This window comes from Lissotriton vulgaris, chromosome 1_1, assembly GCF_964263255.1.
Source record: "Lissotriton vulgaris chromosome 1_1, aLisVul1.2, whole genome shotgun sequence".
Taxonomy (NCBI): Eukaryota; Metazoa; Chordata; class Amphibia; order Caudata; family Salamandridae; genus Lissotriton; species Lissotriton vulgaris.
Window position 1 is genome coordinate 260,131,239 of NC_141685.1, and position 24,201 is coordinate 260,155,439.

Here is a 24,201-nt window from a genome sequence, read left to right on the forward strand (position 1 = left end):
TTGGCTTTGTAGTTTGGTTTGCCCTGTTCCCATCATGCACTGGGACAGGAACAGAATAATTTGCATATAGCCAGGTTCTAAGCTGGGATGGTGCAGTGAGCTAAAGAACGGTGTTGGATCTAGCCCTGATCTCTTGACTGGGTGAGAGTATTCTGCTTAATTCAGAAACTCTGTCCATCACCACCCCTTGTTGTTTAATTATTTTGTCCACCATAAGCGTGGAAGGGTATACTCAGATGTGAGTCCCTTGCTCATTGCACCATCAGGATTCAAGCAAGCCGGGCCGAAGACGGCTGTAATGCCAGAAACCGGTCCCCGGAAGCTTGTTTCCTTCCCAGTGAAAGAATTGGCTTTGTAGTTTGGTTTGCCCTGTTCCCATCATGCACTGGGACAGGAACAGACTAATTTGCATATAGCCAGGTTCTGAGCTGGGATGGTGCAGTGAGCTAAAAAACGGTGTTGGATCTAGCCCTGATCTCTTGACTGGGTGAGAGTATTCTGCTTAATTCAGAAACTCTGTCCATCACCACCCCTTGTTGTTTAATTATTTTGTCCACCATAAGCGTGGAAGGGTATACTCAGATGTGAGTCCCTTGCTCATTGCACCATCAGGATTCAAGCAAGCCTGGCCGAAGACGGCTGTAATGCCAGAAACCGGTCCCCGGAAGCTTGTTTCCTTCCCAGTGAAAGAATTGGCTTTGTAGTTTGGTTTGCCCTGTTCCCATCATGCACTGGGACTTCAACAGACTAATTTGCATATAGCCAGGTTCTGAGCTGGGATGGTGCAGTGAGCTAAAAAACGGTGTTGGATCTAGCCCTGATCTCTTGACTGGGTGAGAGTATTCTGCTTAATTCAGAAACTCTGTCCATCACCACCCCTTGTTGTTTAATTATTTTGTCCACCATAAGCGTGGAAGGGTATACTCAGATGTGAGTCCCTTGCTCATCGCACCATCAGGATTCAAGCAAGCCGTGCCGAAGACGGCTGTAATGCCAGAAACTGGTCCCCGGAAGCTTGTTTCCTTCCCAGTGAAAGAATTGGTTTTGTAGTTTGGTTTGCCCTGTTCCCATCATGCACTGGGACAGGAACAGACTAATTTGCATATAGCCAGGTTCTGAGCTGGGATGGTGCAGTGAGCTAAAAAACGGTGTTGGATCTAGCCCTGATCTCTTGAGTGGGTGAGAGTATTCTGCTTAATTCAGAAACTCTGTCCATCACCACCCCTTGTTGTTTAATTATTTTGTCCACCATAAGCGTGGAAGGGTATACTCAGATGTGAGTCCCTTGCTCATTGCACCATCAGGATTCAAGCAAGCCGGGCCGAAGACGGCTGTAATGCCAGAAACCGGTCCCGGGAAGCTTGTTTCCTTCCCAGTGAAAGAATTGGTTTTGTAGTTTGGTTTGCCCTGTTCCCATCATGCACTGGGACAGGAACAGACTAATTTGCATATAGCCAGGTTCTGAGCTGGGATGGTGTAGTGAGCTAAAAAACGGTGTTGGATCTAGCCCTGATCTCTTGACTGGGTGAGAGTATTCTGCTTAATTCAGAAACTCTGTCCATCACCACCCCTTGTTGTTTAATTATTTTGTCCACCATAAGCGTGGAAGGGTATACTCAGATGTGAGTCCCTTGCTCATTGCACCATCAGGATTCAAGCAAGCCGGGCCGAAGACGGCTGTAATGCCAGAAACCGGTCCCCGGAAGCTTGTTTCCTTCCCAGTGAAAGAATTGGCTTTGTAGTTTGGTTTGCCCTGTTCCCATCATGCACTGGGACAGGAACAGACTAATTTGCATTTAGCCAGGTTCTGAGCTGGGATGGTGCAGTGAGCTAAAAAACGGTGTTGGATCTAGCCCTGATCTCTTGACTGGGTGAGAGTATTCTGCTTAATTCAGAAACTTTGTCCATCACCATCCCTTGTTGTTTAATTATTTTGTCCACCATAAGCGTGGAAGGGTATACTCAGATGTGAGTCCCTTGCTCATTGCACCATCAGGATTCAAGCAAGCCGGGCCGAAGACGGCTGTAATGCCAGAAACCGGTCCCCGGAAGCTTGTTTCCTTCCCAGTGAAAGAATTGGCTTTGTAGTTTGGTTTGCTCTGTTCCCATCATGCACTGGGACAGGAACAGACTAATTTGCATATAGCCAGGTTCTGAGCTGGGATGGTGCAGTGAGCTAAAAAACGGTGTTGGATCTAGCGCTGATCTCTTGACTGGGTGAGAGTATTCTGCTTAATTCAGAAACTCTGTCCATCACCACCCCTTGTTGTTTAATTATTTTGCCCACCATAAGCGTGGAAGGGTATTCTCAGATGTGAGTCCCTTGCTCATTGCACCATCAGGATTCAAGCAAGCCGGGCCGAAGACGGCTGTAATGCCAGAAACCGGTCCCCGGAAGCTTGTTTCCTTCCCAGTGAAAGAATTGGCTTTGCAGTTTGGTTTGCCCTGTTTCCATCATGCACTGGGACAGGAGCAGACTAATTTGCATATAGCCAGGTTCTGAGCTGGGATGGTGCAGTGAGCTAAAAAACGGTGTTGGATCTAGCCCTGATCTCTTGACTGGGTGAGAGTATTCTGCTTAATTCAGAAACTCTGTCCATCACCACCCCTTGTTGTTTAATTATCTACTCCATGCCGGCACATGCACTTGTAGATGGTGTGCCTGAACTGCCAAAATTGCTGAAAATATCTGGCACGTTGTCAGCAATCGTATGTCACCTGCATGATCCATTGCTGAAGACAGATATCATATATGAGATTGCTTCGCATAAATCAAAAAGGGAGTGGAAATATAGATACACACTGTGGACTAGCAGGGCAGTGCATGTTAGAAATACAGTGGCTATCTAGATTTACTAAGCAGAGGGAAAAGCGTGCCAGGCAGTATATTTAAAAATTTTGTTCAGGTGCACGCTTGACGCCGTTATGCTTGGCAAGGCTTATTTGAGCCAGTGGTTACCTAATTGTCAACACCACACAAATGACAGTCTTCAACAGGGTGGCACTGTTTGTCTAATTTAGGGATGAGCACGATCACAATTGTTTATTGATTCAATATACATTGAAAATTACTAATACCTGACACCGAAGACATTCTTATAGCTTTGGGGGCCTGTAATAGTCTCAATGGTTACTCTTGTAGGAGTGTGATGGTTAGGAGTTGTGTTGATACTGACATTGACTGTACTGGCAGGGGTAATGAGTGATAAAAGCTGAAGTGGCCTCCTGACTAGGGCCTTGGCACTTATGATTTGTACAAATTAAGCACTAGCTAAGAGGTTTTATAATGAATGATAAATCTCTTTCAATTTTTGCATTGTAATGTGTCATGAGAGCACCAGTATAAAACTTTAGTTAACAAAGCCCTAGCTTCCCAGGGCTGTTTGAAATCCAGAAGTCAGTGCATGAATGAAATCACAAGAGTGTGCAGGTACCCCAAGGCTGTAAAGGATCCCCAGTAGTGCATGCCTTTATGGTTCTCTTATATGTTAGCATAGAAAAGAAGTCTAAAGCATATACATGCAAGAAACCCTAGAACGGTGCAACAGAGAATTCTAGGTTCTAGGTACTGGAAAATCCTAGAGCACTTGAACACAACACAGCTCTCCTTGGTTAGGAAATACATACTGTGAATTAATAAATGCAAATATATGCAAATGCAAATTATATGAAACTTATCTGGATGTATCTTCTTCTTTGATTTTAGTTTTTTCCATGTGTTAGCCCTTAATATTTTCCTGGTGGTCCTTGGTTCACTGATGGCAAAGTTCTACCCCAACATTGGAAGCATCATCAGGTGAGTGTAACCAATGAAGCATATGCTTTGTGTAAGGATCCTCTCCTCATGGGAGAGATGTACTTGGCACTGATGGTGACCTAGTACTAAAAGATATGGATTTTGGCAATATGTGTGCCCCTTAGATTCATGCATCTCACAAAGGCTGGCGTCAACCTGCAGCATATGAAATACAGGGGTCCATGTTGTATCAAAGGCACTGGGCTTTGTCTACAGTCATCTGCTGGCAGCCACTCTTTTTCAACAGTCCTGATGAGTAGATGGGAGCAAGGGCAGTAAATTAATGACTATTTCCCAGAATGACTCTTTTTTCCTCCTCTACTCTGGTCAACTTTTTTCCTTTGGATATCTGTCATCCAGGCTGAGACCTATTATTTATTACTCTACTTGAATTTGCAGATAGAGGTGTGAATCAGTCTAGATTTTCCTCTCCATCCTATCATATACAGCAAATGAATAAAATATACAAACAAACATGCATAGAATACTGCTGGCGTTTAGGGTATGGGATCTAATATAAATAATATTTGGCAGTCTGAAGTAAAAATAATAGTTTTAGGCAAAATCACAGATTATATGAGTAACGAAAAGAGTTCTGCCCATGTAACCCGCCCATATTTTTTGCTTTTGTATCACCTGATTTTTGGCCTTTTTACTGTGGGTGAGCCTCCCAACTGGTGACTCACGCATGGTAAACACATGGTAAACAAACAGTGTCTTTATGTGCACACTTGTGAGGGCTGCATGTGTAAAGCTACCGTTGTGTGAGGCCCAGCAGCTGCGTACAGGTAGCCTGACACAGAGGGGACTCTGCAGGTTTAGATATTTTCCTGGGGTAGGACTTATAATGTTAGTGTGCATTCATAGGGAAAGTTAATGTGGCTTACTGTCTTGTCTGCAGAGACATTCCATTATACACAGAAGGGGAAAAATGCCTTAGAGTGCAGTTTTGCTTCCCTGTGGCCTACAAAGTTCAGTGGCATATGAAAATGGAGTGAAACCTGTACACCAAAAGCAAATCTGAGAGTTCTGAGCAGATATGTGTACAACGTATGGGTCATCAGAATCATCTTATTCTCTGGCTCAGCTCAGGGTCAGAGCCCAAGCCTTTTGCCACCCTGCTGTGCCAAGTTTATTATATTTCTCTCCAGCAGCAGAAATAAAGGCCTCCACATCCACAGGGAACAAGTAACAGTGTTTCATTTAGCTCCTTAAGGGTTAAAAGGTGGGAAGAGGGATCTGCATCAGCCAGTTAGCTGTCACACTGTACAAAGGAGGGAGGCCTGACCTCTAAAGCCAACACAGCCGGGTCTCCTCTTTGAAGGCTTGGTGGGCATGGCCCTGGCAGTGATATCAGCGGGTTGGGGAGCTGAAGCCCCCAGAGGAGTTGTGACTAGTGACCTGGGTGAAACCATCTTAAATTATCCCAGCATGCTCTGCAGGAATGTTGGGATAGGGGCGGAGATGTGATGTGGCACCCTAGGATTGGCCCGGGGTGCCTGGCTTCTAGAAATTTCCACCTCCACTTAAGAAGTCTTGCACAAGAGGAAGAGCTCTATAGTTAAGCTTTTTGTTAGAACTGGACACTGAGACTGGAGGTAGCAGCAATGGACAGCTGAAAGGATGAACCATGTAATGCCCACCTGTACTAAGGACTCTGACTACAGTTGAGCCTAGAACCAGTGGGTCTCTTCCCAGGACCAGGTGAGCTGGTCCCTTTGACCCCATAAGGCAGGGGTCTCCAACCTTGTCAGTAGTAAGAAGTTCTTATGTTCAAGGAAAATCATCCATAGCTACTAATAATATTAGTAGAATACACATAACAAAAGGTTATATTAGTGGCCACCCAATGCAGGATCACCAGCCATGATCACCTCAGTGCAGGATTACCAGCAGTAATTTTAAAAAGGCTTTTAAAATTGTGAATGACTTTACAAGGGTAATATATAATAGCCACAGATGCAGATATGGAACGGAAATTATTGGTATTGAAAATACACATATTTTCCTCTTGAATTCTCACTTTTTAATTTTGGTGTACATATATTAAGTCAAAAATGCAAAAAGCTTCTAGTTTATTAGCCTGGACTAGACACAGGAGAGCTCCTCAAAGGTAGCTGCAGAGCTACCAGTAGCTCTCAAGCTAATTGTTGGAGAAGCCTGCCTTAAGGACTAGTTGATAGAAGAGCTGGACTTCTTCACCAAGGAAAGAAGTACCAAAGGACAAAAGGAAAAAGGCTGGTGCAGGGAGCCAGTGGAACCAGCTCCCTTCAAAGCCTGCCACCTTAGAGGCCAGATGGCTTAAGGAAAGGGCTCCAGGTGGCCAAGGCTCTCCACCAGGAGTAAAATGAGCCAAAGATCGAACAAAATGGCCCAATGAGTCCTGAGATTCAATAGAACTAAGGATTTACCTGTTGACCCCCAAGCGACGTCTGCAGCGCATAAAGCTCTGCAATTTGAAGATTATAAACCCCCGGGGTGGGCCAGGGCCTCAGGGTAGGCGCAAGGACTGGCATGAGTTTTTAGACCTTGGGAGGGGGCATACATGGGGCCACCATCCTAGATTTCAGATGGCCCTGGGGTCTTAACCACAGGCTGGATATCCTTTGTGGGGGCCTGGGACACTAACTCCAGGCCCCCCACCACTGAAGAGAAAGCAGAGCGTGGTGTTGCACCCTCTTGAGAGTCAGAGGAGGGGCCAAAAATCCCCAACTCCGGGCCTGATGCGCGTAGCTACATGAGGGATTGCTGTTGCGCTCCCCTGAGTGGAGGAGGACGGCCGTAGCACTCCCTGATAGAGTGGTGAGCCTGCCCCGCTCACCATGCCTGTGTCTAAGGGGAGCATGTAGCCAACACCAATACGCAGGTGCGGACAAGGATAGACGACTATTGCCTGGCTCCCGCAATGGGCTGCCACAATGGAGAAGGGCATTTGTGGTGGCCTGGCAGGACAGGGCACTTCAAGGAAGAAAAAAAAAGAAATTAAACAAAAGGAGGCAGTGCAGCACATTAAATCAAGCAACCAGACCTGTGCACTATTATGCAGGCTTCCTGTAGAGGAAACGCCCAATGATGGCCCTATTGGGCTTACGCACAGCATGATGTTCTGGAACTGTGGTGACCCCTGGATGGCAGGGGTGCCACCAACAAAGGACAGAGAGTGCAGGGGAGCAGCAGATGTGCAGCAGCTCACCCAAAGGAAACTCTTATGAACGGTGACCCCAGGTTGAGAGAGTCAAGGAGAAGATGACCACCCTGAGCCCTGCCTAAGATATTCATGCACTCCCCAGGCTGGAGCTTCGGCTCTACAGCTGGGAGTGCAGTGCAGCACCCTCTAGTGGCTTAGCCTATGGTAGCAGTTTATGTGACCTAAAGGTTGTCAAAGAAAACACAGACACGTGGTTAATGTTTCAACATTGCTTTATTTTTTAAAAAAATTGCTATGGGTTGAACAGTTCTTTGTTCACAAGTGTTATTCATAATGTTTTTATGCAATGCTTCATTCAAAGATATTACTTGCCATACTTTATTGCAAAGTGTTATCAATGATAAGAATAACACATATTCCCATAAAGCTGCAATTATTTATTCATGATAATGTGAACATTTGATTGCAACTCTTGAATAAGTGCAGAGGAGGATGTCATGCTTTACTATTGATAATGTGGGCACAGGATTGCAATACTTGATTAATATAAAAAGTGCAAAGGGATTATGGTTACTGAAATCAGTGATTGAATGTGGTGTTATCATGACTTGATTCTGTTCTTTGAGTGTGATAACATTAACTTGAGGTAAACTGACACCCTGCATACATGGTTATGTGCTGTATTGTTCCTGGTGGGGGTGCTGTGAATTTTGAGGTCATGACCCTTTAGGGGTCAAAAGTAATGTCCGCAAAGATATTTCCACCAGCCTTATGCATATTTGTAAATTACTGCATAGTATTGTGTGGTGTGTGTAATAAATGTACTTTTCCTTTTCTAAAGAAAAAGCCCAGATTGGACAATTATTTATTGATTGTTATTATTGCTTGCTAGTGAATGGTGATTACTAGCCCACACCACCTCCTTTGAGTAGACATTACTTTGCTACCCTGAGAGAGTCAAGTGCTACAATGAGGTATTTAGGTCTCAGTGGAGGGTGACTGTGGACCCATTCCTTGTGCAGACCACACACAACTAATGGTTAATTTCTTCACATTATGCACTCGTAGTGTAGAGCCTAATATATGATTTGAAGACATTTCACCCTATGTGTGACCCTTGACCCTGCTTACAGGACAGGCCACCCCCCCACCGCCGAACAGCTCCACCTGCTCAAGCGCATGTTCGCTCCTGCTGTTCCTCCGCTCGCTGCTGTGTTCCTTTGGTTGTACTACTCTCTATGTTATTTTCCCCTGTAAATCAGTGCCTCTGATTTTTTGTACTGACTTTGACTCTTGTTGTGTTTGCACACCTCCCCCACCCCCTTTTGTGTTTTGTGCCCCCGCTTTCCCGTCGCTGACCCCTGTGGCCACGGAAACCTCGCCGCCCCGCTCCCACCTCCCAGCTGCTCCTCCCTCCCTGCCTTAAATGGCGGCTGCTGCCTGACTGTGGGAGTGCCCCGTGACCCTGCTTGCAGGACAGGTCACCCCCCCACCGCTAAACATCTCCACCTTCTCGCTGCCCGCTGCTACCTTGAGTGCAAGTTCGTTCCTGCTGTTCCTCCGCTCGCCGCTGTGTTCCTTTGGTTGTACTACTCTCTATGTTATTTTCCCCTGTAAATCAGTGCCTCTGATTTTTTGTACTTTCTTTGACTCTTGTTGTGTTTGCACACCTCCCCACCCCCTTTTGTATTTTGTGCCCCCCGCTTTCCCGCCGCTAACCCCTGCGTCCACGCCCTCTCGCCGCCCCGCTCCTTCAGTTGCTCCGCCCAGTCTTAAATGGCGGGCAGCGCTGCTGGTGCGCCAAAGGCAAGCCCATCTGCGCCTGTCCGGGCCTGGACTGCACCCAGTGTCAGGACCCATGAACCCCGCACCCGGCACGACGACAGACCCCGATACGATGCCAACACCCACAACGCTCTCCACACCGGCCGAGACCACTGCTGCTTCCAGGCCACCCCGAAACACACCCACGGACCCTTCTCCTGCCACAACTGCAACTTCACATGCAATAGAATCACCAAACCTCCAAGGACCGGACCCAACTACCTCTGCTGCATACTCTTCAACACCCACTCCGCACGCAAACACACCGTCGAGCTGTGGGACCTGCTCGACACCTCCACCCCAGACGTTGCCTTCCTGACCGAGACCTAGTGGAACAACTCCTCGGCACCTGACATCGCCATAGCCATCCCGGATGGCTACAAGATCTCCCGCAGAGCCTGCACCAACGGAACTGGAGGAGGATTAGCCATCGTCCACAAGTCCACCCTCCAGGTCCATACCTTCGCAGACGACCCTCTCAACACCGCCGAGCACCTTCACTTCCGGATCCACACCGACCCCAACACCACCCTCAGAGGGACACTCGTCTACAGACCCCCCAGGCTCCAGGCACTCTTCAGCGACTCCATCGCTGACCTCGCCAGCACCCACGCACTCACCTCCACGGACTACATCCTCCTCGGGGACCTAAACTTCCACCTCGAGAACAACAACAACGTCAACTCCGCCACCCTGACCGACAACCTCGCCAATCTCGGCCTCCAACAACTCGTCACCGAACCCACCCATGCCGCCAGCCACATGCTTGACACCATCTTCTCCACAAGCAGCCACATCGCCTTCAACCACACCACTCAACTCCACTGGACTGACCACCGCTGCATCCACTTCAACTTCAAGAAACCAACCACGCACCACCGCACCCAACAGCTGCCTAGCCGCTGCTTGAGCAAAGTCACCGAAGACCAGCTGACCTCCACCCTCGCCCAGAACCCACCCACCAACCCCACGACACAGACACCGCCGCCCAAAACTTCAGGCGGTGGATCGACGACTGTGCCAACACCGTTGCCCCGCTCAAGAAACCCTCCATCAACCACTCCAGCAAAGAAAGCTGCCTGGTTCACCGAAGAACTCCAGACCTCCAAACGTACATGCCGGAAGCTGGAGAAGAAATGGCTCCACAACCGCACACCGGACAGCCACGCAGCCCACAAGGACGCCATCAGCAGACATCACCACCTCATCAGAACAGCCAAGAGATCCTCCTTTAAAGCCCGCCTGGACAACAACAGACACAACAACAAAGAGCTTTTCAACATAGTGAAGAAAGTCTCCAACCCCAACACCAACGACATCCCGCCATCGCAAGAACTGTGCGGCTCACTGGCCACCTTCTTCCATCGCAAGATCGCAGACATTCACGACAGCTTCAACACCTCACCCGCCCGACCGCAACAGACCCCACCCCAAATGCCACCTACACCAACCAGCTGACCTCCTGGTCCCACGTCAACGATGACGAGACATGCAAGATCATGAACTCCATCCACTCTGGATCTCAGTCAGACCCCTGCCCACACCACGTTTTCAACAAAGCTGACGCAACCATTGCACCCCAACTACAGAAGATCATCTACATCTCCTTCGACACAGCGACATTCCTGGAAAGCTGGAAGCACGCCGAAATCAACGCCCTCCTCAAGAAGCCCAAGGCGGACCCCAAAGACCTCATGAATTTCTGGCCCATCTCCCTGCTCCCCTTCCCGGCGAAGGTCATTGAGAAAATCGCCAACATACAGCTGACCGGTCTCCTCGAGGATAACAACATCCTAGACAGCCCTCATCTCAGCCACAGACGACATCGGGTGCCAACTAGACAACAGCGAAACCTCAGCCCTCATCCTCCTGGACCTGTCAGCTGCCTCTGACACTGCATACTAAGAACACGCCTCCAAGAAGCCGGAATCCAGACGAAGGCCCTGGACTGGACCACATGTTTCCTCTCCGGCAGAACTCAACAAGTCAGCCTCCCACCCTTCCGATCCGAAGCCACTGACATCATCTGTGGCGTACCCCAGGCTCATCCCTCAGCCCGACCCTGTTTAACGTCTACATGGATCCCCTCGCACAAGTGGCCCGCTATCACGACCTCAACATCATCTCCTAACCCGACGACACCCAGCTCATCCTCTCCCTCACCAAGGACCCACACACTGCCAAAACCAACCTCCACGAGGGAATGAAGGCCGTCGCCGAGTGGATGAGGAACAGCCGCCTGTAGCTGAACTCAGAAAAGATGGAAGTCCTCATCCTCGGCCCCACCCTCTCAGCGTGGGACAGCTCCTGGTGGCCGACCACACTGGGAAAAGCTCCAACACCCACGGACCATGCACGCAACCTAGGATTCATCCTCGACTCCTCCCTCTCCATGTCTAAACAGGTCAACGCCATCTCCTCCTCCTGCTACAACACCCTCCGCATGCTTTGCAGGATCTACAAGTGGATCCCAACCGAAACCAGAAGAACAGTGACCCAAGTCCTCGTCAGCAGCAGGCTGGACTACGGCAACACACTCTACGCAGGAATCCCGGCCAAACACCTGCGACGACTACAAGGAATCCAAAACGCCTCCGCCCGACTGATCCTCAGCGTCCCCCGCATCAGCCACATCACCTCCCACCTAAGAGAACTGCACTGGCTCCCCGTCAACAAGAGGATCAACTTCAAGCTCCTCACCCACGCACATAGAGCACTGCACAACACCGGACCAGCCTACCTGAACAACAGACTCAACTTCTACACCCCAGCCCGCCAGCTCCGATCCGCAAGCCTTGCCCTTGCCGCCGTCCCACGCATCCAACGAGCAACCTCCGGCAGCAGATCCTTCTCTTTCCTCGCCGCCAAGACCTGGAACACCCACCCCAGCCATCTGCGGAAGACCTGGCTCTTCGAGCAATAGCAGCACCCCACCCCCTCCCTCCTCAGCGCCTTGAGACCCTCACGGGTAAGTAGCGCGCTTTACAAGTTCACCGATTGAGTATGTGCACTGCTATGATCTCCATTTGACTTTTCTTTCTCTCTCCTTAGACTTTTTTCCTGTATACCTGTTTTGGTTCAGTTTGCAGATCTTTCATGTTGTTGCAGCATTGGAAGCAGACCTGGAACTTCACTCTCTGAGGAAATTTATTGCACCAAAAAAAAAATGTAAATTCAGTACCATATCTCCTCCCAAAATGTCTGGGTTTAAACCATGTAGGGACTGTGAAATACAAATTTCCATTATGGACCCCATGCCATCTTTCTATGGTGCTTGGGTTCACCTGCTCCTCATGCCTTGGCATGCATCGCAAGCCCATCAAATAGCGGGTATCCAAACTCTTCATGGCCCATGTGAAGGATAAACACTGACCCCTGAAGCACTCTTGGCACACTTCCGGCTTTCCATTTTTATCTTTGGGAAAAAAGAAGAGAAAGCTTAAGAGGAAAGAGAAGAAATGTTCTAGAGTTAAGTCTCCTATTACTCTCTATCCCTCACAGGACCTTCTTCCTCTGAGTTGGAACTTGTTGACTTGATGCTGATGGATCTTCCACACAGCCCTGCTTCTTCTGTCTGTCTTTTATCAGAGCCTTTGGCACCAGCCCATCTGTCAAGCCTTAGATGCCGACTCCTGAGTACCGGACTCTGGGATTGGAACCAGCAGTGTTCCTGAATGTGATGTTTTACATTTTCACCAAAGCCTTGATGCCATCCAGCGCACCTTCAGAAGCATCAAGTCTGCCACTCTTCATGCTTTTTCAGCCAACAGCCTTCGGCGCTACAGCAGTGGAACCAATGCCTTTGTTATATTGCTTTGGCCTGGCTCTCTGTCTCTCGGTGCTGTCCACAGCACTGGGTATGGCGCTGAGAAACCCCTGCCTCCACTGCCGTCACCACCTCTGGCTCAAGAAATGACCCCCCCAGGAGCTGCAGTTCAATGTCGAACCTCAGATTCACTTTTGAAGAAGGGCCCGAGGTTGCTTGAAGAGGAGGCTTATAGAGCACACGTCCATTAAATATTTGGCACAGTTGCTAACTCTTTGGAGTATTTCACTGGGTTTTCCCGGATTAGGATCACCTTGGATTTCAAGACCTGTCTTCGGCCAGAATTTGGACACCTGTTTAGAGACCTCATCTGAGCTGGGTATGGACTTCCTCACTAGAACACCAATGCCAGAGGTTGTGTCTTTGCTCAAAGGCATGCTAAAGGCTGCAGAGGTGTTGGAATTATAGTTGCCAATGATGGAGATGAAGAGAAATGCTCTCACTGATTCTCCTGCCCTCATCGAAATCTTGTCTCCCCTTCAATGAGGCTTTATTGTAACAATTCATAGAGGCATGGAAGAAGCCTCCCTCTGCTCTGGCGAGCAATCAGCTTGTTGGTTTTCATTATGTCTCCACTCAGGGACCTAATCGGGAGGTGCCTTCCCTTCAGCCACTTCTGACAGAGAGTCAAAATGCTCGAAGCCTGCCTTCTTGATCGTTATAACCATACCTGGTGGCACATGGTGCAAATGATTTGCCTACGTTACCGCTGAAATTAAATTGCATTTTCAGGAACTCATTGTAGTTAGGCATAAAGCCTCCTGGCACGTCTGTATTAAGGGTGACCCTGACATTTTAGAGAACCTGGGGTAATGTAATGTATTAGGAAAAACAGGGGTTCACTTGGGCATCAGTTCCAGTGGAAAAACAACTATAACATATCAATAATGAATGTTGTCCCTGGTAAAGAAGAAACAGGCAGGTAATCAATACTGTATGACAATTCATTGCATACATTTATCACTCATACTTTTTTGAGGTGTTTAAACAAAGATCCAGTGCTCACACTTTAGTGAAGAGGGGTGCAGTGATAGGTGATGGGGTGCAAGAGAGAATGTGCATCACACATAAAAAGACATGTGACTCCTTAGGGTAGTCTATGTAAGTCTATTGTCGATGGTGTTTCGGCCTCTGGTAATGCAGGGTCATCATCAAGACAGGGAATGAGCACCTAATATCTAGAAAGTAAAAACATATGTATGAGAATCCTGAAAAAGGTAATTCTGAGTCAATTGTTTAAACTTACCTGGGGAGGGAAGTAAAACAGAAGTCATGTGTTCTTGCAATAGAAATGTTCCACCTGGGGTGCTGCAGTGACTTTGCAGAGAATTCTTATTCTGTGTTGATGTCCTCACTAACCTAGGGAGAGAACCAAGCAGTCGAGGCGTGAGGGCAGAGGTGCGAGACTGCCTCCCTATTTCCCTGGCATTCTGAGGAGACCTGACCAGCGCTTTGGGGGAGATTCACTACGGCCAGCGCAGAAAGCGGGACTGCGAGTCCCAGTGGACAGTGCGGCGCCCAACCGGCCGCACCTGGAGACTCTTCCCGCCCCGCCTCCAGAGCCCTCTTCACGACTCGCGGCCCCCGCTCCGCGGGAGCCGCTCGTAGTCGAGGCGTGAGGGCAGAGGTGCGAGACTGCTTCCCTATTTCCCTGGCATTCTGAGGAGACCTGACCAGCGCATTGGGGGAGGTTCACTACGGCCAGCGCAGAAAGCGGGACTGCGAGTCCCAGTGGACAGTGCGGCGCCCAACCGGCCGCACCTGGAGACTCTTCCCGCCCCGCCTCCAGAGCCCTCTTCACGACTCGCGGCCCCCGCTCCGCGGGAGCCGCTCGTAGTCGAGGCGTGAGGGCAGAGGTGCGAGACTACTTCCCTGTTTCCCTGGCATTCTGAGGAGACCTGACCAGCGCTTTGGGGGAGATTCACTACGGCCAGCGCAGAATGCGGGACTGCGAGACCCAGTGGACAGTGCGGCGCGCAACCGGCCGCACCTGGAGACTCTTCCCGCCCCGCGTATTCCTTTATAACTCCTCCACACACCGCGCACACGGGACGCGCGCGGGTCGGTACCGGGCGAAGCCCGGGCCAAGGGCGGGCCCGTTTGTGACTATTCGTGACCGGTATTGACCGGACCGGGCCCCCCTTCTTACACCTTCTTACACCCCTTCCAACCACCTGCACGCTTCACTGGACTCTCATGACTGGTCGTGAAATGAGGAGTAAGTCCTAGCTTGTTGGAGGATCTGCAGTTGGAGGTATGGAAAAATTCCTCATCAGAGCAAACACCATCATAGATACTGAAATTAATATTCTTGAGAAACGCTTGTCCAAAGAACTGTTGGCTATCAAGAGATCCTCCCTGGGGACAATAGCTAATGCCAAAACTCCCGAAAGACCTGTTGATATTGTTACCACGACTGTGGCCGACCCAGCGCCCCTTTCTGAAGCTGATGATCAGGCTTCAGCGGAACTGGTCATTCTGGTTAATGAAATTTTACCTGAAATCAATCTAGTCCTTGATATAAACAATGAATCCGTTGTTTCTGTACCTGACGATTCCGCTAATAATACAATGTCCCAGGGGATTAAGGAAGGGGCCACCTCTAAACGCCAAAGGTCGTATAACAAGAAAGCTGGTAGAAAATCGAAAACAGCTAAGTTACATCATGACCCCACCCTATGAATCCAACCCAATCCCTGCCTAGTAGTGAGGTCTCTATTGAAAGTTTGGGTGCCCTTTTTAAATCGATTCTATTCCCTCTAGAGGCCAAAATGGAAAGGATAGAACTCAGAAAGCCACAGCTACTATATTAGCCACTTCTAACAAAACCTGTAGCCCGAGTACCTTATTAACTACCCCCACCATCTCTTGCCCACTACAAGTTAAAAAGGCCCAACAATCTATTTGCCCTCCAACAGGCCCTCCTGTAGCCCACCAAGATTCCAACCAGGGTAATAATGTATCCCCGCAACATTCATCTGGGCCGCAACCATGTAATTCTTATACACATGGACTAACGGTTGATGGCACACAAGGCTCCCCTTCTAAAGCACCTAAAGCCCCTAGACCACGTTTGCCAGACCTTCCACCCAAAGCAAACCGTTATATGGTAGTTTTAGCTGGAGCCCCCACATTGGAGACAGGAGAAACAGAAACCTTTAGTTCCCTGAAAGGCAAGGTTGTTAAGTGGCTCAACTGGAATAGACCACTCCCGGCCCACCTCCACAACGAAATCATTATGGTAAGAAGGGTGCCCTGGCTAGGCAAGACGGTCAAGTCCATTAACGGGGATTGTATAACGCTCAGTTTCAGAGACCCTAGAACTGTGTTACATATTTGTGCGGGTTTTAACAGGTCTTTTGACTCCACCATCCAGACACTCCCAGTGTCCTTCTTTCCACCTAATTTTATAACCTACAGTAGAGGAAGGGATGACTGGACAAGGGTTGAACGGAGGGGCAGGCAAAGAAGACATGATGCTAGACCGGCTATGCTGCCCCAGTATACTCCCTTCTGCGATATTAATCGGTACAGTTGTCTAGACGGTCTAGAGGGAGTTGACTGACTATCACCAACATATGATTCAAGGTTTTTTCTACCTGAGATGGTTAATGGTTTATTGGATGAAGACGCTGTGACTAAAGTAGTGCGCCCAGATGAATGCTTGCTAACCACCGTTACATCTAAAAGGTTGCCCTTGGAGCCATCTGTGCAAGATGACATAGCGGATACCTACCATCCACCTATCGCTCTGGATATGCCAGAGGAGCCGTTAACTACCCCAGTACCCCTAGATAACCACGCGTTGTTGGAGCCTGTACCGGTATCTAGTCTCCCAGGTTTTAAGATCGCAAGCTGGAATATTGCCGGTTGGCGGCAGAGGATGTCATCCCTGGGCTGGAGGGAATCCATCTCCGGGTTTGACATCCTCTGCTTACAGGAGACCTGGTCTACGACAGATATCCACTTTGACGGCTTTGTGTCATACAATTGCTTAGCGCAAGAATCCCCCATGGGTAGGGCAAAAAGTGGGTTGGTAATTTTATTGTCCGTGAACTTCCCAGTATGCGTGAGTTCCCACTCCACCGTAGGTTTACACTCACAAATACTTAGGTTGGAATATAGAGGGGGTCGGGATATCTTGCTAATCAATCATTATAATAATACGTTCGACCCTACGAGTACCCTTGTTGTAGATGACCTCGAGGCAGCTGTAAATAAAATTTATAGAGACATCCATAAGCCATGTGACATCATTTGGGGGGGGATTTTAACATTCGAATCTGTCCCTTTTCATATACTAGCGTATGTGGTTTTGACAGGGATAATGGGGAGAATCGGGCCCATTTTACCCACACTCCTTATGGTAATTCCCTTAACACTCTCCTGTTAAATTTTGACCTGGTTATCCACCAACCCGCTCTGGATAAAGAGGGTAATTTTGCCCCGACTTTCATTGGGAGGAATTTAGCCTCCGTCATTGACCATCTGTTGATATCGGCACATATTGCCCCTTTCTGTACGGTCCCTATCATTGTGGATTTTGGAATCAGCGACCACAATGCCATTACTCTGTCAACCATCATCTGGGGTCCTATGACCCGTTTTATTGGTAGGATTGTTGATGAGATTGCCCCTTTCAGGCAAAATGGCATTCGAATTAAATGGTGTGGGGACAATTCCGATAAACTGTTACGGAAAATTGTGGGTGTAGGCTCTGAAGTGTTACTTCGTTGTCTTGAAGCTGATGCTGCCCCAAGATGTATTATTGCCGATTTCGAGAAACTTGGCGATATAATTAAAAAGTCCCTCACAATCTCTAAGGGTATAACCAAACGGGCCACGCGAGGTTGGTTTGACAAAGCCTGTACGTCCTCGTTACAAGATCTTAAGAGGGCACTTTCCAACTGCCCTAGAGATAGGGATGCTGTAACACTTCTCAGGGCTACTTATAAATATGAGTTGCACCGTAAGAAACAGGAACTAAGGGAACACGCCTGGGAGGACCTGTCAAAGGCGGCAGAACTGCGGGACATCAAACTATTCTGGAGTACTGTCAACAGCCCTTTCCTCCAGAAGGATGAATTCCCAGTTTTAACTGCCCAGGTCAGTGAGGATAGCTGAGTCCATTACTTTACAGGAATTTTCGATCCAGTGGGTGAGGCTCAGGTTAGTCCTTGTGCTAATACTACCAGATTTATTCAACCCCTGGGGATTACACTCCAAGAAGTAGACGAATCCATTCGAAATAGCAAAGGGGGGAAGGCTCCAGGACCGGACGGCGTACCGATCGACCTATATAAAACTGATCTGGCCCTGTGGAGCCCCTTACTGACTCAGGTGTTTAATGCCGCCGCCAACGACACTACTCCCTCTACCTGGAGTGAATCTGTTATCCTGCCAATTTATAAGAAGGGAGCTAGAGGAGATGCTAAGAACTACCGCCCTATCTCCCTCCTGGATTCCTCGTTAAAAATCATGAGCAGGGTCCTATTGCGACATCTGGAGGAATGGGCTGAAGTTAATAACATCCTTGCGGTCTCCCAATATGGTTTTAGGAAGGGCCTTGGCACTATTGAGCAGTGTATCAATTTAGATCTCCTAATAGGAAAATACACCAAAGCTAAACAGGGTTCTTTGTTCCTTTGTTTTGCAGACCTCTCGAGTGCCTTCGATCTGGTCGATCATACTTTGTTGTGGTCAACCCTACTCGAAATGGGAGCACCGGCTGCGATAATCCACGAGGAAGATCAGGGTTAAATCTGGCATTAGGCAGGGTTGTGTCCTGGCCCCGTTACTCTTCTCCCTTTTTATAAACTCTATGGAGTCTGACCTGAAGAATGTCCAAGCGGATGCTCCACAAGTTGAGGGACAACCAATTCCGGTACTGCTTTATGCAGACGACACAGTTTTACTCTCAAGAACTCCCATAGGTCTCCAGAAACTTATGAACCATTTTTATGATTTTATACAGGGGAAGAAATTAAAAATCAATAACTCTGAAAACTTTTATTATGGCTTGCGGGAGAAAGGTGAACCAACTTAAATCATTCCATTTTAAGGAAAATCGAATCGAGGTTGTGAACAATTTCTGTTATCTGGGTATAACCTTTAGCAACAATGGGTCTTGGGCCCCGGAAATACTCAACGTCAAGGCTAAGATGGGCAAGGGCTCATCAGGCGTATTTCGTTTTGCTGCTAAACTAGGCAGTCGCCGCATCCCTGACATGTTGAATGTTTATCGGCACAGGTGTGCGCCAATTGCCCTTTACGGCTCAGGGGTTTGGGGATACTGGATCCAAAGGGATTTCCAAATTGCTGAAAATATATTTCTCAAGAGACTCCTTTGCTTCCCTTCTTCGGCATCTACCGAACTGATCCACAAAGAGCTAGGGTTGGATTAATTAACCGACCTAACAGGATTGAGACCCCTTATGGCTTGGAGGTCTATTTGGTCCAAAGATGAAACTGGTTTTACCAGGCGAATAATTCAAGACTGTTTATGCCTGGACAATGCCCGCCAGATCCCGTGGCTAAATTATGTTTTAACATCCTTTAAGGAACTCTTTGACTTGGGCCTCCACGGTGACCCTTCATGTGCCATTGATTTATCGAAGCAGGAGGTCAAAAGAGTCTTTCTGGGGCATAACTATAACAGGCGTAATGAACAATGTAGCCATTATTCAACTCACGTTTACTATTTTTTTAACAAGGAGGAAGGGTATGACATGCCCATGTATTTAAAATGTATTACCAGACAGTCTCACCAGTATGTACTTACAAGGCTGAGATTAGGTATTGTACATAACCTGGTGGCCTTCCCGAGGATGAAAATCTATTCTCCCACTCCTTGTCCGTGTGATGGAACTACTAAACAAAGCACGCTGCACTTTATGCTAATATGCCCACTGTATAAGCATCTGCGTATTTGTTACCTCAAACCATTGTTTAAGAAATACTCTGTGTTCACAACTGTTAAAGCCATGAGATTTCTTTTTGCACTTGTTACCCCAGATATTTGTTTTTTCACCGCAACCTTTATTTTAAAATCAGTATCTGTTAGAAAAAGTTTGTTTTTTTAATATTGTGTCAGTCTAATCCTGTTGCTGTTAAGTCCATGATTTGCCCCTACCTGAGTTGTGCCATTTTTGTATCGTAATTCTTTTATTTTGTAACAATTCCTATGTGTAATTTTTCTCTGTATGCTTTTATGATTGTTTTTATGTTTTTATGAAATAATCAAATAAAGTTTAAGAACTGAACTGAACTGAGAACCAAACAGATGCCTTGAACACAAAGAACACATCCTGCTGAACGATTGGTGGTGGTCCGATCCTCGTAGGACCACCCCAAGCACAGTTATGCTGAAAAAATACAATCCCAACCAAAGGCCCTGCAAAGCATTATGGGAAAATATTCTAGGGTGCAGTGAATATTATAGTATTCAATATCAAAACATTCCATAGGGGTAGGCTCTTTGGCTCAGCTGAGAGCTAATACGATAATATTCACTAAACTCTAGAATCTCGCCCCATAATGCTTTGCTAGGCCTTTGGTTGGCATTGTATTTTTTTGCCAATAAATTTGCTTGGGGTGGTCCTAGGAGGATGGGACCACCACAATCATTGAGCATTATATGCTCTTTGTGTTCAAGGCATCTGCTTGCCCTCCCCCCTATGTAAGGGGTGACCCAAACCCATCACCTCTCTCATTGGCTGATGTTGTTCAAAGTTCACTTTTGTGAATTTGGGTGTGTGCTTTTTTCTTTGCTCCATGTGAAGACAAAGTTAATTTATGAAAACGTTGTGGGTACTGTTGGTAACTCCACTACGTAGCGGAGTTCTTGCATTAATTTCATGTTATCAATTAAATGTATAATAACCCAATCTCCACATCTTCTGCTAGCGGAGCAGAATTCATTGCCCAAGGTCAATTAATAGAGGCGCTTAGTGAAAAGCCTTGTTTCACAGGGCTCCAAATTCTGTGAATTATATGTTGCGCTGGGTTAATTAGAATAACCCAAACAGGTTGGTTGATTAATGAATTGCTGTGAATTACTGGTAGAACTGAAATGATTAACACAATGAGGGAGCTCTGACTAATTAAGGCCTGGGCCCATAGAATAACTAGGTCCAGGAGGGGGGGAGGGAAAAGAACTGACCTTAATTACTGTGGGCTTGTGGCCAGACGTGTATCGAGCAAGGGACCGAAAGTGGATTGGGTTAATAGAGCAGTCTGAATCTTGAAGGGCTTGCAGTGCGGTGTCTGTAATTGAAGACAAAGTAGAATTAAAAAATACAGTAGAAATAACATTAAAAGGCCCAGGACCTTCAAGAATGTAGGAAGACCAGGGGATGGGCAACTAACCTTGATTGCAAGGTTTCTCGCGGCCAGTCTGCCTAGCGAGAGGCAGGCCAACAGATGGCCGTAAACCAAGTTCGGCCATTGTGGAATCTGGTGTTGGTGCTAGACGCCGAGTGAAGCACAATCATATGTCATCACAGGAAGCTGCTGCTTAGGTGCTTGGAAAACTAGAATGCTAACTCCTGCCTTTGGGCCGGAATACTGAAAAAAGAGGCGTGGGTTGTATTTTAAGCACGATTGTATGTCGCATACAAAAGGGGGAGTGTATTTTAAGCACAATTGTATGTCGAGATAAGGATATTCATCGCATTAGAAAAGGGGGGCAAAGGAGTATATATTATTAAGTGGCGACGGATGTCAGAAGCATATGAATGCGCATTACTTGGACAATCTAGGAGAAAAAATAAAAGGATTAGTCAAATTAGAGGAATTGCAGCGACTGGGTGAGATATAGACAGGGTCCCTAATGGATTCTCAGCTAGAGGCTAATCACTACATCTGGGTGAGATATAGTTAGGGCAACTACCGTATCCTTAGCTGAAAATGAGTCATTGGGGTCCAAGATGGCCTTATCAAAGGGTACTGGACATAATGCATGGTAGCCTTTATTGGAAAAGGAATTCAATCAATACCCACGTAATTGCCATTTGCTGTAGAGTCAAGGAGTGAGAAAACTTAACACATAACTGAAAAAACATAACTGAAAAGTCGAGGGGGATGGCAATTAAAAATAATTCAATCAAAATTAGTTCCCAAGACATAACTTAGACTGTGGACATGGGATTAAGGGCACACATGGAAAAGGTATTGCACATAGAAATATTATACATAGGAAAATTTAACTTCAGATTTTTCCAAAGTGGGCCATCCAGGTGGAAGATAAAAGGTAATCAATGAGGGAATCACTGAGTCTATATATTAGGGCTCCATTCGTCTTGTGTAGACGGGCCATTGCAGATTGACTGGCATTTGAAATTCCATTTACCTTCTAATTTGTTTGGCAGGGATTGGATGTTGCCTCCTCTAGGTTGAGGTTAAATGATATTGATCATATGCCAAGAGAAGTCATTTTCCATGTGTCCTTGCAATAGGAAATGTTCCACCTGGGGTGCTGCAGTGACTTTGCAGAGAATTCTTCTTCTGTGTTGGAAGATCCTGGCCTTCACCTTTTGCGTCCTCTGTCCAATGTAGATCAGGCTGCAGGGGCAACCAATACAATTGATAATGTTACTTGAGTTACAATTTGAAACGCAATTGAGATCTTGGTGGATATTCCCATGGTCAAGGGTTTACGCGCTTGTGGTCAGATTGCACGCTATGCAGTTACCACACTTGTAGTGGCCTTTACTAGTGGAAGGTTCAAGAGGAGGTGTATGGTTATGTCCTTGTTTGAATGAGAACAGAGGTGGCTCTAATGGCAGGTTTGTCGTCGATACGATGTTACAGTGTTTCTTGACACTCTTGGCCAGTTTGTTGCCGATGGGGCAAAAGGTGATGATGCAGAAGATCTTGTTTCTCTGGTGTCTTGTCTTTGGGTTGTATTAGTAATTCTCTGTGTAAATACCGGACACATTTGAGTGATTGTTTGGCAAGTCTTTTCATGCACTCTCTCCACCTGAGTTTGTTGTCAAGTGTCTCAGCTTCTCTGAAGAAGTCTTGCTTGAGTTTGCAATTTCGGCGAATGCGCAAGAATTGGTCATGGGGAAGGCCATCTTTTAGGGCAAGTGGATGGGAACTAGGCAATTGGAGCAATGTGTTCCTCTCTTTAGGTTTATGGAAGAGAAGGGTGGTTATCTAATATTTTTACTGTGACATCTAAGTAGTCAGTTTGAGTGTTCACTTTGTGATGTGTGAATCTTAGATCAGGTTGGCAGTTGTTCAGTAATTCACAGAAAAGAGTAAGATCCCTTACATTGCCAGACCGGATCAAGAAAATGTTGTCTATGTATCTTTCCCATAGACATATTTTAGAAAACAACGGGCTGATAGCATTAAGGACATATATGGTGTCCATCTCATCAACAAACAATATTGCAAAATTTTGTGCAAAATTCCCATAGATGTCCCTTTCCATTGATGGTAGTACATGCCTTTAAATAAAAAATAGATTTTAATGAGAGCCATTTCAAGGAGGGAGATAATGAAGTCAGAAGGGACTTACACAGGTGCAGGTCTGCAGTTAAGATGATCAGTTATTAACTGAATACCTCCTGTCTGTGGAATATTGGTGTATAGGGATTCTATATCCAATGTGAACAATATTTCGGTTGTGGGTTGAAATCCTCTGCTTCTATAAGGTTTCTATAAGGTTAATGAAAGGAGTTGTGTCTTTCACGTACGTGGTAGTTAAGGGGACCATCTCTTTGATAAATAAAAGTCAGTGTACCGACTGAGGGGTTTCAAAATGGAACCACACCCAATAGTATGGGCCTGCCTGAAAAAATCAAGAGTTTGGGGAATTTTTGGTAGTGTGTACTGGACAGGTGTGTAATATGTATTCATTGTGGCTAATAAACCCTACTTCTTCTGCTGCTTTCATGAGAGTTGAATCCTGGGCTGTATTTAAGGTAAAGGGTTTTGGTTGAGGGGTTCCTAGTGGTTAGTATTGCTCCATTTGTGGAGAATCTCGTTATCATAGTAGTTTTATCTTGGATAACTATACCACCTCCTTTGTCACATAGTTTAATCACAATTTCCTCATTAGCCTTGAGCTCCCGTAGGGTTTTCTTTTCTGGGAGACTAATGTTGTAAGGTATAAAAAAGCGATTGTTCTTAAGAATCTCAAAGTATTTTAGCACTAGCCGTTCAAAAGTGGTAATCTCTGGGTGCATCAGAGTAGATGGAAGTTGAAAGGTAGATTTAAGACTTAGTCCAGTAGTGTCCAGAGTCATAGCATTTCCTTTATTCATAAAGAAGTACTTCAATCTGATTTTTTCTGAAAATCGTAGGCGTTCCGTATAGATGATGAACCAGTCTGGTTTTCAATGATCACAAACGAGAGGCGTTTACTCAGTAAGGATATTTCTGTTGAGGAAAGCTGTTATGAGAGGTTAAAGATGGGTATCTCAGGGGGTTGGATGGTTAATAATGGAGGCGCCAGTTGTAGAACTTCTATCTTGTCTGACGCCCCCTCGGGGAGAAGTTGTTCCTGTTCCTGCTTCTGTAACCTTGGGGCATATTACCAACAACTAGCGAAAATTATCTCTAAATAGGCTTAGCGACAATTTATCCATCGCCAAGCAT

The 24,201-nt window shown here is 46.9% G+C and overlaps 1 protein-coding gene across 1 annotated transcript in view; it reads left to right on the top strand.

Moving 5' to 3' along the window:
• Nucleotides 1–24,201, top strand: part of LOC147746872 (neutral amino acid transporter 9-like) — a 316,543-nt gene that overhangs the window by 219,048 nt on the left and 73,294 nt on the right. Inside the window, exon 11 of the mRNA XM_086925062.1 lies at nt 3,707–3,796. Coding sequence (XP_086781188.1) covers nt 3,707–3,796 — 90 coding nt within the window. The remainder of the gene's footprint in view (nt 1–3,706; nt 3,797–24,201) is intronic.